Genomic DNA, 13,222 nt, shown 5'->3' with positions numbered 1-13,222 from the left:
GCAGAGGACAGGGCTTCAGGTTCTTGGATCATTGGGATCTCTTTTGGGGGGGGGTATGACCTGTACAAAAGTGACAGGTTGCACCTGAACACGAGGGGGACCAATATTCTTGCAGGCAAGCTTGTTAGAACTTTTGGGAAGTGTTTAATCTAATTTGGCAGGGGTGCGGGAACCAGAGTGATGGATGGTGAAAAAAAAAGCAAAGATAGCGTGCAGTCAGACTGTCAGGAAGGGCAAGCAGATGATAGGACATAATTGCAGCCAGCAGGGTGAGTCTCAGTGCATTTTGGAGGCAGAATTAAAAAGGGTAGAAGATATAATTATCAAAGTGTTATATCTCAATACATGGAGTATAAAAAGTAAGGTGGATGATCTTGTCGCACAACTACAGACTGTCTGATATGATGTTATGGCCATCACTGAACCGTAGCTGAAGGATAGTTGTAGTTTGGGGCTGAATGTCCAAGGTTACAGGTTGTATCAAAGGGAAAGGAAGGCAGGCAGAGGGGGTGGTATGGCTCTGCTGGTAAAGAATGGCATCAAATCAGTAGAAAGGTGTGACATAGGATCAGAAAACGTTGAATCCTTGTGGGTTGAGTTAAGAAACTACAAGGGTAAAAGGACCCTGATGGCAGCTATATACAGGCCTCCCAACAGTAGCTGCGATGTGGACCACAGATTACACCAGGAAATAGAAAAGACATGTCAAAAGGGCAATGTTATGGTAGTCATGGGAGATTCTTAACAGGCAGGTCAATTGGGAAAATCAGGTTGGTAATGGATCTCAAGAGAGTGAGTTTGTTCAACGCCTATGAGATGGCTTCTTAGAACAGTTTGTTGTTGAGCCTACGAGCGGATCAGCTATTCTGAATTGGATGTTCTGTAATGAATCAGATGTGATTCAGAAGCTTAAAGTAAAAGAACCCTTAGGAGGCAGTGATCACAATATGATTGAGATCAACTTGAAATCTGATAGGGAAATCTGAAGTAGCTGTATTTCAGTGGAGTAAAAAGCATTACAGCGGTATGAGAGGGGAGCCAGCCAAAGTAAATTGGAAGGAAATGCTGGCAGGGATGGCAGCAGAGCAGTAATGGCATGAGCTTCTGGGGGAATATGAGGAAGGTGTAGGATAAATGTATTCCAAAAACAAAGAAGTACTCAAATGGCAAAATAGTACAACCATGGCTGATAAGAGAAGTCAAAGCTAATGTAAAAGCAAAAGAGAGGACATACAGCAAAGCAACAATTAGCAGGAAGACAGGGTTGGGAAGCTTTTAAAAGCCTACATGGAGCAAGTAAAATAATCATTAGGAGGGAAAAAATGAAATATGGAAGTAAGCTAGCAAACAATATCAAAGTGGATAGTAGAAGTTTTTTGAAGTATGTACAAATTAAAAGAGAGATGAGAATGAATATAGGCCCACTAGAAAATGATGATAAAGTTTAAGGATGCTGGGGAAGTAGGAAATGATTCTTGGACTCCTGTAAATAATGGGTTAAAAAACTTAAGTGCCACCCTATGTGTATTAGTGAACAAATTCTGTTGCTTTCGCTGAAGGATATGCCCGCAGCTCATTTAGATTAACAGCTCGCTTGATTAACAGCCCATAGCTGCCTTTTCCAGGTGACATGAGGGCTGGATTTACTCAAAGCTCACATAGGTCATGCTTTACTGTTTTGCTCCACTGACTTAAGTCTTTTCTTTGGAGAGGCTCAATGATAAAGACATCTGTCTGTAATTAAGTCAGGGGCCTAGCAAAAGGAATAACTGATACGGAGTGGACAATATATCTATTTATAATTAAAACTCTGATTTAGTGGACTCTCTTATCTAAGTAATAGGGTTTTACTCTAACATAGTCATACTTTATTGATCCCGGGGGAAATTGGTTTTTGTTACAGTTGCACCATAAATAATAAATAGTAATAGAGCTATAAATAGTTAAATAGTTATATGTAAATTATGCCAGTAAATTATGAAATAAGTCCAGGACCAGCCTATTGGCTCAGGGTGTCTGACCCTCCAAGGGAGGAGTTGTAAAGTTTGATGGCCACAGGCAGGAATGACTTCCTATGATGCTCTGTGCTGCATCTCGGTGGAATGAGTCTCTGGCTGAATGTACTCCTGTGCCCACCCAGTACATTATGTAGTGGATGGGAGACATTGACCAAGATGGCATGCAACTTAGACAGCATCCTCTTTTTTTTCTGAGCATTCTTTGTCTGCTCATTCTATAAATTGTAGCATTTCTGTTTTTTTAAATCAGAAGCTCGTTTGAGCCACCAGAGGGAGAGAGATAAACTCTGTCTCTTTGATGTTCAGCTTCGAGGTCCTCACCGGCTGAACTGGGAACAATAAACTGGTGAAGAGGTTAAAGTTAATAACTGTGTGTTGTGATTATTGGTCCGGCAATTTTTTAAAGTTTACATTGAGGTTGGAGAAATAATAATAGCGGGGGACAAGGAGACGGCAGATGAACTAAATGAGTATTTTGCATCAGTCTTCACCGTGGAAGATACTCGCAGTATGCCAGATGTGGAAGGATGTGAAGGAATAGAATCGGGTGCAGTTACTATTACAAGGGAGAAGGTGCTCAAAAAGACAAAAGACCTAAAGGTACGTAAATCACCCAGACAAGATGAACTGTGCCAAGGTTCTGAAAGAGGTAGTGGTAGAGATTGTGGCGACATTAGAAATGATCTTTAAAAAATCATTGGATTCTCACATGGTGCCAGCGGGCTAGAAAATTGCAAATGTCACTCCATTCTTTAGGAAAGGAGGAAGGCAACAGAAAGGAAATTACAGACCAGTTAGCCTGACCTCAGTGGATGGGAAGATGTTGGAGTCAATTGTTAAGGATGAGGTTATGGAGCACTTGGTGACACAGGACAAGACAGGACAAAGTCAGCATGGTTTGCTTAAGGGAAAATCTTGCCTGATGGATCTGTTGGAATTCTTTGAGGAGATTACCATTAGGATGGATGAAGAGGATGCAGTGGATATTGCATATTTGGTTTTCAGAAGACCTTTAACAAGGTACAACACATGAGGCTACTTATCAAGTTAAGAGCCCATGGTATTTTAGTAGAGTTACTAGCATGGTTAAAGCATTTGCTGATTGATAGGAAGCAGTGAGTGGGAATAAAAGAATCCTTTTCTGGTTGGCTGCCAGTGACTAGTGGTGTTCTGTAGGGGCTGGTGTTGGGACTGCTTCTTTTTATGCTGTATATCAATGATTTAGATGATGGAATAGATGGCTTTGTTGACGTTTGCAGACAATATGAGGATTGGTGAAGGGGCAAGTAGTGTTGAGGAAGGGTGGGTGGAGAAGGACTTTAGGAGAATGGGCATGAAAGTGACAAATGAAATACAAAGTTAGAAAATACATGATCATGCACATTGGTAGTAGAAATAAATGTGCAGACTATTTTCTAAATAGGGAGAAAATCCAAAAATCTGAGATGCAAAGGGACTTGGGGGTCCTTGTGCAAAACACCTTAGAGGTTAACTTGCAGGTAGAGTCAGTGGTGAGGAAGGCAAATGCCATGTTAGCATTCATTTCAAGAGGTCTAGAATCAAAGAGTAGGGATGTGATGCTGAGGCTTTATAAGGCACTGGTGAGGTCTCCCCTTCAGTATTGTGAACAGTTTTGGCCTCCTCATCTCAGAAAAGATGAGCTGGCATTGGAGGGAATTCAGAGGAGGTTCACAAGGATGATTCCAGGAACGAAAGGATTATCGTACGAGGAACGTTTGACAAGTCGGGGTCAGTACTTGCTGGAATTTAGAAAGATGATGGGGGATCTCATTAAAATCTTTTGAATGTTGAAAGGCTGAGACAGAGTAGATTTGGAAAGGATGTTTCCCATGGTGGGAGAGTCTAGGACAAAAGGGCACAGCCTCAGGATGGAGGGACATCCATTTAAAAGAGAGATATGGAGAAATTTCTTTAGCGAGAAGGTGGTGAATTTGTGAAATTTATAACCAAAGGCAGCTGTGGAGGTCAGGTTGCTGGGTGAATTTAAGGCAGAGCTTGATAGGTTCTTGATTGGACACAGGATCAAAGATTAAGGGGAGAAGGCCTGGAACTGAGGCTGAGGAAGGGGAAAAGAAGGATCAGGCATGATTGAATGGCGGATCAGACTCGATGGGCCAAATGGCCTAATTCTGCTGTGCTTATAGATTCAGATTCTTGAATTATTGGGATCTCTTTTATGGTAGAGGATGGGTTGTAGTTGAACAAGAACGGAGGAAAGGCATGGCCATAGGACAATATCCAAGTGGGCTTTTGTCATCAGGGAAGGTTTCACTAGATGGGCTGGCAGCATGGGACTTGAGGGAGTAAAATCAGTGGGAAGGCAGGGGTACATGCACCAAGCGAAGTATGTAAGCCAAGCAATCAGGATACCTATGTGTTCAGTGAAAGGGCAGTTAGAACTATTGCTTTAAATTTCAATGCACTATGTATAATGTGCATGAACTGAGGGTGTGGATTACATCTAGATGTTGGGAAATAGTAGTCTAATAGAAATGTGGCTGAAAGAAGACCGCTCAAAGTTTCAGGATGCCAATGCTTTAGGCATGGCAGAGGAACAGAATGGAGGAGGTGGTGCCTTTTTGACCAGGGAGGGCATTGCAATAATATTTTAAGAAGATATTCTTGAGAGATTATATAGTGAGATCGTTAAGGTAGACAATGAAAATAAGATAGTGATGGTTACCTTAGTAGGGCTATATTATAGACTCACCAATGGATACCTTAAACTCGAGCAAATGAGCTGAGAAATTGAATGTAGTTAAAAGAATCATAGGGTAGCATGAGTGAGAGAAGAAGGGTCTCAGCTTGCAACATCAACTGTTTATTCATTTCCATAGTTACTGCTTGACTTGTTGAGTTTCTCCAACATTTTGTGTGTCTTGCAGAATCTTTTGTATTTACTGGCTAGAAATTTGAATTTTCCTGGTATGGTCTGGGTCACCCAAAGTGCAAAGGGGCTGGACAGGGTGGAGTTATGTATCCAAGACAGTTTCCTCATATAGAGGCATATATTCAGGAAGACCCAATATTGGACCTCCTCTTGGGGAACCAGATGAGCTAAGTTCTGGTGGAAGTAGCTATAAAAAAATATAGAGCATGTTCATGGTTGCAATTCCTGAACTGGAACTGGGACAACATAAGTAGGATTTAGCTAGGATCGACTGGGTGACTCTCCTTGAAGGCATAGGAATGGTTGGCAAGTATAAAACTTTATAAGGATCATATCAAGAGTCCAACGGCAACATGTTAGGGTGAAGTCTAGACAAAGCATGTGCAGGGAACCAAGAGATATTGAAGCTCTGGCTAGAAAAATGAAGGAAGTATACATGCTTTTAGGTAGCTAGGTGTGAATGAACATTACAGCACAATGGAGGTCCTTTGTACTATGATGAAGATAACCCACTCTAAGATCAATCTAAACCTTCACAATTTTTGTATCATCTATGTGCCAATCTAAGAGTTTCACAAATATTCTTAATGTACCTGCCTCTACTGCCAACTCTGACAGCATGTTTCATACACCCACCACTCTCCTGTGTGAAAACAGTACCTCTGACATCTCTTATAGTTTCCTCTAATCACCTTAAGATTATGCAGGGTGCATAGCAGCCATTTCCACACGGGGAAAAAGTCTGTCGCTATCCACTTGATCCATGTCTCTTATCATCTTGTATACCTATATCAAGTCACCTCTCATCCTCTGTCTCTCCAAACAGAAAAGCTCTAGCTCACTCAGTTTTTACTCATAAAATATGCTCTCTGATCCAGGCAGCATCCTGGTAAATATCCTCTGCGCCCTCTATAATGAGTCAACTAAAAGTAAACACAATATTCTAAGTGTGGTCTAACCAGGGTTTAATAAGAGTTGTAACATTGCCTCATGGCTCCTGAACTCAATGAATATAAAATGTTTAAGAGCAGGTTAAGAAGGAAATCAAGGCAAAAAGAGGGTATGAGGTTAACTTGGCTGCAGAATTAAAGCAAATCACAAGAAGTTCTTCAATTATATTGACAGTTAAAGAGTGACTAGGGAGAGACTAGGTCCTCTTAAAGACTATTAAGGCTGCCTTTGTGTAGATCTACAACGGGGTTACCTCGTATTTTTAGTGTCTATTGCTCGTCAGTGTTTTTACCAAGGAGAATATCATAGATTTCAAAGAAATGAGGGTATAATAGTGAGGCCATATTACAGGAAGGAGGTATTGTAGCTTGAAGCACATTACGATTGACACATCTTCAATCCCGACCATGTGCATAGCTGGACCTTATGAGAGGCCAAGGAAGAAACGGCAGAGGCCCTCATGGACTTTTTGTGCTGTGTGTGATTATGCCATTCTCTGTCAGTGTGTTGAGGGTGAGGACTAGATATGTGAATGGTTACGGGTTAGAACTTGCATTCCCACATGTTATATGTAAGGACTTGGTTGTAAGAGATGGACTTGCCTTCCCACACATATTACACATGAGCACTGGGGTTCTGACAGATGAACATACCTTCCCACAAGTGTTACAATGCAGGCGACTCCATGGGAGGGTGAAACCAGCTGAGCACAGCATACACATCAGCACATGGGAAGCAGGGATGAGCACAGGCGCTGTGTTTCCCAGGCAACTGTTCACCTACACAAGGAGAAAGACAAACACAAGTACAAAGCTGACATATAATGTTGCAATGAAATGGACACGGTGAAGACAGGAAAGGGACTGGTTTGAATTGCCCCTTTTGAGACTCCCCATCACACACCATTTCTGCCACAGTGAGGAGGCATGCTACCTGTGTACGTTCACTTTGAATACCTCTGCTCCTGTTCTAGATGTGGGAATGACCAGTGAGAGATGCAGGCTTCTTGTCTTCCCTACACTGATATCCAAACACATTTGGAAAAAGCCAGCTTTCCAATGAGCACTATCAATGTGGGTGTGGGGTGGGTGGGTGGGTGTGTGTGTGTGTGTGTGTGTGTGTGTGTGTGTGTGTGTGTGTGTGTGTGTGTGTGTGTGTGTGTGTGCGCACTTATTTTTGTTTGGGTCTGTCAGTGTGTCAGTGTGCAGGGTGGCTCTGCACATCTGTAAACACAAAATAATCTGCAGATGCTGGGGTCAAAGCAACACTCACAACACGCTGGAGGAACTCAGCAGGTCAGGCAGCATCCGTGGAAACGATGAGTCGACGTTTCGGGCCGGAACCCTTCGTCGGGACTGTAGGGGGAAGGGGCAGAGGCTCTATAAAGAAGGTGGAGGGAGGGTGAGAAGGAGAAGGCTGGTAGGTACCAGGTGAAAAACTAGTAAGGGGAAAGATAAAGGGGTGGGGGAGGGGAAGCAGGGAGGTGATAGGCAGAAAAGGTGATGAAGGAATAGGGGAAAACACGATGGGTAGTAGAAGGAGGCGGAACCATGAGGGAAGTGATAAGCAGCTGGGGGAGGGGGCAGAGTGACATAGGGATAGAGGAAGGGAGGGGGAGAGAATTACCAGAAGTTGGAGAATTCTATGTTCATACCGAGGGGCTGGAGACTACCTAGATGGTATATGAGGTGTTGCTCCTCCAACCTGAGTTTAGCCTCATTATGGCAGTAGAGGAGGTCATGTATGGACATATCTGAATGGGAATGGGAAGCAGAGTTGAAGTGGGTGGCAACCGGGAGATCCTGTCTGTTGTGGCGGACGGAGCGGAGGTGCTCGACGAACCCAATCTGTGTCGGGTTTCACCGATGTAGAGCAGGCCGCACCGGGAGCACTGGATGCAACAGATGACCCCAACAGACTCACAAGTGAAGTGTTGCCTCACCTGGAAGGACTTTTTGGGGCCCTGAATGGCGGCAAGAGAGGAGGCATAGGGACAGGTGTAGCACTTAGGCTTACAGGGATAAGTGCCGGGTGGGAGGTCCGTGGGGAGGGACGTGTGGATCAGGAAGTCACAGAGGGACCAATCCCTGCGGAAAGCAGAGAGGGGTGGAGAGGGAAAGATGTGTTTAGTCCTGTTGAAGGTGGCGGAAGTTGCGGAGGATAATGTGCTGGATCCGGAGGCTGGTGGGGTGGTAGGTGAGGACAAGGGGAACTCTGTCCCTGTTGTGGTGGCGGGAGGATGGGTTGAGGGCTGAAGTGCGGGAAATGGAGGAGATGCAGGTGAGGGCATCATTGATGACAGTAGAAGGGAAACCACAATCCTTAAGGAAAGAGGACATTTGAGATTTCCTAGAACGGAAAACCTCATCCTGGGAGCAGATGCGGCACAGACGAAGGAAATGGGAATAGGAAATGGCATTTTTGCATGTGGCGGGGGGGGGAAGAGTCAAGGTAGTTATGAGAGTCAGTGGGCTTGTAGAAGATGTCAGTGCATGGTCTGTCTCCAGAGATGGAGACTGAGAGATCGAGAAAGGGGAGAGAACTGTCCGAGATAGACCAAGTGAATTTGAGGGCTGGGTAGAAGTTAGAAGTAAAGTCGATGAAATTGACGAGCTCAGCATAGGTGCAGGAAGCAGTGGCAATGTAGTCATCAATGTACTGAAGGAAAAGTTGGGGAGCAGTACCAGAATAGGTTTGGAGAAGCCTATTCTGTATGTCTGTGGTTTTTTAGTTGTGTGTCTGTAGTCATATGGTTTGGTGTGCATGGGTGTCTAGGTGAGAGTCTTTGTGTAGATCTATGGGGCCAAGGGCATACGGTTGTGTCTGTTTCTCCAGAGGTGAGGATGTGTGCATGGATCAGTCTGTGTTTCTGTGGGAGTGTGGGTATGTGGGGGTCAGCTCAGCTGTGTGTGCAGATACTGTATGTGGGTGTGTGATTTTTTGGTTGTGTGAGTGTGCGTGTGTTTGCATGTATCTCTGTGTACTTGTGGTCTGCATGTGTCTGGTTGCGTGGCTCTTTAAATCTATGGAGTGTGAGTATCGGTTTGTAGCTCTGTAGAAATATGGATATCTGGGTGTCGGGGGGGGCTGTTATCTGTGTGTATTTGCAGCTGTGATCTCAAGGTCTGCAGAGTTGAGGGTCTGTGAATCTCTGGGTGTATGTGTATACAGTGTGGATCACTTGTCTGTGAAATGTGTCTGTGGTAGTTTGGGTCTTTGGGTGTGTTCTGTGGGTTTGAGGGAATATGGGTGGGTGTGGGCCTGTGTTTGGGGTTGATGGTCTGTGTGTGTCTGTGGTTGTTTGACTCTTGGTGGTGTGTGTATGTGAATTTGTAGGTCTGTAGAAATGTGAGTATCTGGTTGTGTATTTGTGGGTATCTCACCCTGGGTGGGTTTGTACTTGAGTCTGGGTGTGCATGTGTGTGTGTGTGTGTGTGTGTGTTTGTGTGTACATGTGCATGGATGTCTGAGTGCGTCACTCTGTTTCTGTGGGTATGTATTTCTAGGATGGTGGTCTGTATGTGTGCTTTGTGTGCTTTGTGTGCTTGTGGTGCATTGGCTGTTTAGATTTGGATGTGTGTGAATATGTAGGTGTGTGGAAATTTGTACATCTCTGAGTAGTCTCTCTTTTGGATTTGTATGCATTCTGAGTCAGTGGGTTTGTGTGGGTGTATCAGTATATGGGGCTGTTGCTGTTTGGGTGTGTGTTTCTGTGGGAAGGAGTGTGGAGATGTCTGTGTCAGTGGCTATGTATGACAATAGGCTGCTGGGTGCAGGGTCTGAGTTTCTATAGTTTTGTGGAAGTCTATGTTTGTGTGTCTGTGAGTGAGTCTATCACTGTGAGGGTTTGTAGAGTCTTTGGGTGGAGATCTATGACACAGCGAGTGTGTGGACTGTCTGTGGGTGTGTGTATGTTTGTTGGTATCACAGAGTCTGGTCTAGACTTATGGATGTGTGGGCTTGTGGTTCAGTTGTGGGTTCCCTGTGTGTCTGGCTAGGTTTGTGAGCTGTGGGTGGTCTTTAGCTGTGTTCGCGTATTACCATGGGCGTGCACTTACACTGTTGTGCCCAAGTCTGTGGGCGTGTGCATACTGGGTCTGCACATGGGTCTGCTAGTGTTTGCTGTGAGCCTGCAGGAGTTTGGAAAAGTGGATGTGTGGTTCTGTGGGTGTGTATACCTATGGGTCTCTGGGAGTGTGGCTGTGTTAGTGTGTCCGTGGGGAAATGTGTGCATGTGGGGAAGTGCTGGACAATGGACTTGTGGGTCAGGCAGTGCATGGTAATGCAAGCGGGAGCAGGGGATTGAGGGACTGTGATTCTGGGAGCGTGATGGGGCAGGGTTCATGAGTGTATGACCAATGTTTGGGAGTTCTGTGACCATGGGTGTCTGTAAATGTATTTGCATACACATATGAATCTGTGTGTCTGGGTGTATGCTGTGATTAATGGCTTTACAGAAGTGTTGGAGATCTCTCACAGTGTGGATCTGCAGAATTTGAGTCTATGCAGGTCTGTCTGTGTCATTGAGAATGTGTGTGTGTGTGTGTGTGTGTGTGTGTGTGTGTGTGTATTTATGGAGTGTGTGTATGTATTTGTGCTGTGTGTGTGTGCGGAGTGAATGTGGAGTGAGTGTGTATGTTTGTGTGTCTACTTCTGGAGTATCCGTGTGTGTGTTTTGGAGTGTGTGTCTGTGTGAGTGCATGTATGTGTATTTGTGAGATTTGTGGGTATGCATGTGCATTTGTCAAGTGTGTGTGTGTATTTGTGCAGTGTGCATTTGCAAGTGTGGGGAACCTTACCAAATGCCTTACTCAAATACACTACATCCACTGCTCTACCTTCATCAATGTGTTTTGTTACATCCTCAAACAATTCAGTTAGGCTCGTAAGACACAACTTACCCTTGACAAAGCCAAGCTGACTATCCCTAATCAGACTATGTCTCTCCAAATGCTCATAAATCCTGCCTCTGGGGATCTTTTTCAACAACTTGCCCACAACTGAAGTAAGACTCACTGGTCTATAATTTCCTGGGTTATCTTTACTCCCTCTCTTGAACAAGGGAACAACATTTGCAACCTTCCAATACTCTGATACTTCCCCCATCCTATTGATAATCATCGCCAGAGGCTCAGCAACCTCTTCCCTTGCTTCCCAAAGTAGCCTGGGGTATATCTCATCTGGTCCCGGTGACTTATCTAACTTAATGCTTTTCAAAAGATCCGGCACATCTTCTTCCTTAATATCGATATGTTCAAGCATTTCAGTCCGAGGTAAGTCATCCTGTAAGTATTTGTGGAGCATCTGTGTGTGATTCTGCATGTGTGTGTATTTGTAGAATGTGTGTATGTTCACTTGTGGAGTGAGTGAGTGAGTGTGTGTCTGTGAGTGTGTGTGTGTGTGTGTGTGTGTGTGTGTGTGTGTGTGTGTTTGTGTTTGATCCATGGGTCTGGGTCTGGCTGTTGGCTGCATGCAATGGTGGGTCTCTCAGTCAGTTAGTCAGTTATGTCCTGCTGCTGTTGTTTGCTGTTACATACCACACCATGGAGCAGAGGTAACACTGTGCCTGTGAGGAGCCTGAGCCCGACCCTTCCACCAGTGGGAATTTGAGAACCCAGATTTCCCTACACCTGAGTGGCTATTCTTGGCACGTAGCCAAGTGGTTAAGGCATTGGACTAGCGATCTGAAGCTCGTGAGTTTGAGCTCCAGCTGAGGCAGCGTGTTGTGTCCTTGAGCAAGGCATTTAACCACACATTGCTTTGCGACGACACTGGTGCCAAGCTGTATCGGCCCTTGCCCTTCCCTTGGACAACATCGGTGTCGCGGAGAGGGGAGACTTGCAGCATGGGTAACTGCTGGTCTTCCATACAACCTTGCCCAGGCCTGCGCCCTAGAGAGTGAAGACTTTCCAGGTGCAGATCCATGGTCTCACAGGACTAACGGATGCCTTAAAAAAACTCTGAGACTAGTACTCAGGTGAGTGTGTGTTTGAACCATGGGATGTACGCTTATCTTTGGTACGCTTATCTTTGGGTAATGGGTATATGTGGACTACGAGATGTGGCGAGCAAGGAATGGACCACAGTGGGATGTGGATGCTATCAGACACCAACCTCGGGCTCCTCTGGTAGGGCCAGCGCAAGTTGTACAACCCGTAGATCCTCCACGGCGGTGCTGAGTGCAGACACCCAATCGTCGCAGTCTTGAGCAGAGCTGACAAGGAAGGAAGACATGGAGCCATGACATAGTCCATCTCATCTGATAAGACCAGTTCCAGTGACAAATCTTTCCTAACTTTTCAACATGTTTATTTTCTGCTTCATCACATCAATGCATCTACCACAGTCAGATCTCTACCATTGGGCAAAATTCAGACAAAACTACCAGCTTTTAGACATAGACTGAAAAAGGTGCCCTGGGAACAGTGGAGATACATAGAAGATTCCCCAGGATGCTGCCTGGGATCAAGCTTTTCAGTTACGAGGGGTGACTGTAGAGACTGGTTAACAAATTTCATGACATAATCCAGTGATATTAAAACCAAATTTCTAATTAGAGTCATAGAAAAGTACAGCACAGAAACAGGCCCTTTGGCTCATCTAGTCCATGCCGAAACCATTTGAACTGCCTATTCCCATTAACCTGCACTGGAACCATGTCCCTCCATATCCCTACAATCCACGCACCTATACAAACTTTGCTTAAGCATTGAATTTGAGCTCACGTGCTTCATTTGTGCTGGCAATTCATTCCACCACTCTCACCACCTCTCAAGTTCCCCTTAAACTTTTCACCTGTCACACTTAATCCAAGACTTCTAGTTGTAGTCCCACCAAACCTCAGTGGAAAAAGCTTGCTTACATATAACTTATTTGTACCTCTCATAATTTTGTATACCTCTATCAAATCTCCTCTCAAACTTCTACATTCCAAGGAATAAGAGCTAATCTATTCAATCTTTCCTTACAACTCAGGTTCTCCAGACTCAGCAACATCCTTCCAACCTTATTAACATCATTCCTGTGACCCAAAATGCACACAATACTCCAAATTAGGTCTCACCAACGCCTTCAACAATATTTCATCTCCTGTATTCAATACTTTGACTTATGAAGGCCAATGTGCCAGAAGCTTTCACTACAACCCTATCTACCTGTAACACCACTTTCAACGAACTATGGATATGTATTCACAGATTCCGTTGTTCCACCACAGTCCTCAGTGCCCTACCGTTCACTGTGTAAGACCTACCAAGTTTAGTGCTACCAAATTGCAACACCTCGTACTTGTCTGCAAAAAATTCCACCTACCATTTTACAGCCTATTTTTCCAGCTGATCCA

The 13,222-nt window shown here is 44.7% G+C and overlaps 1 protein-coding gene across 1 annotated transcript in view; it reads right to left on the bottom strand.

Annotated features, from left to right (window-relative positions):
* LOC140210814 (FYVE, RhoGEF and PH domain-containing protein 5-like) overlaps positions 1-13,222 on the bottom strand; it is a 235,818-nt gene that overhangs the window by 66,047 nt on the left and 156,549 nt on the right. Inside the window, exons 15-16 of the mRNA XM_072280081.1 lie at positions 11,995-12,094; positions 6,534-6,659 (exon numbers count right to left, since the gene is read on the bottom strand). Coding sequence (XP_072136182.1) covers positions 6,534-6,659; positions 11,995-12,094 — 226 coding nt within the window. The remainder of the gene's footprint in view (positions 1-6,533; positions 6,660-11,994; positions 12,095-13,222) is intronic.

The sequence above is a fragment of the Mobula birostris genome, chromosome 16 (assembly GCF_030028105.1).
Source record: "Mobula birostris isolate sMobBir1 chromosome 16, sMobBir1.hap1, whole genome shotgun sequence".
Lineage (NCBI taxonomy): Eukaryota > Metazoa > Chordata > Chondrichthyes > Myliobatiformes > Myliobatidae > Mobula > Mobula birostris.
Note: the sequence above shows the minus strand (reverse complement) of the source record. Positions and strands in the feature narration are given on the sequence as shown.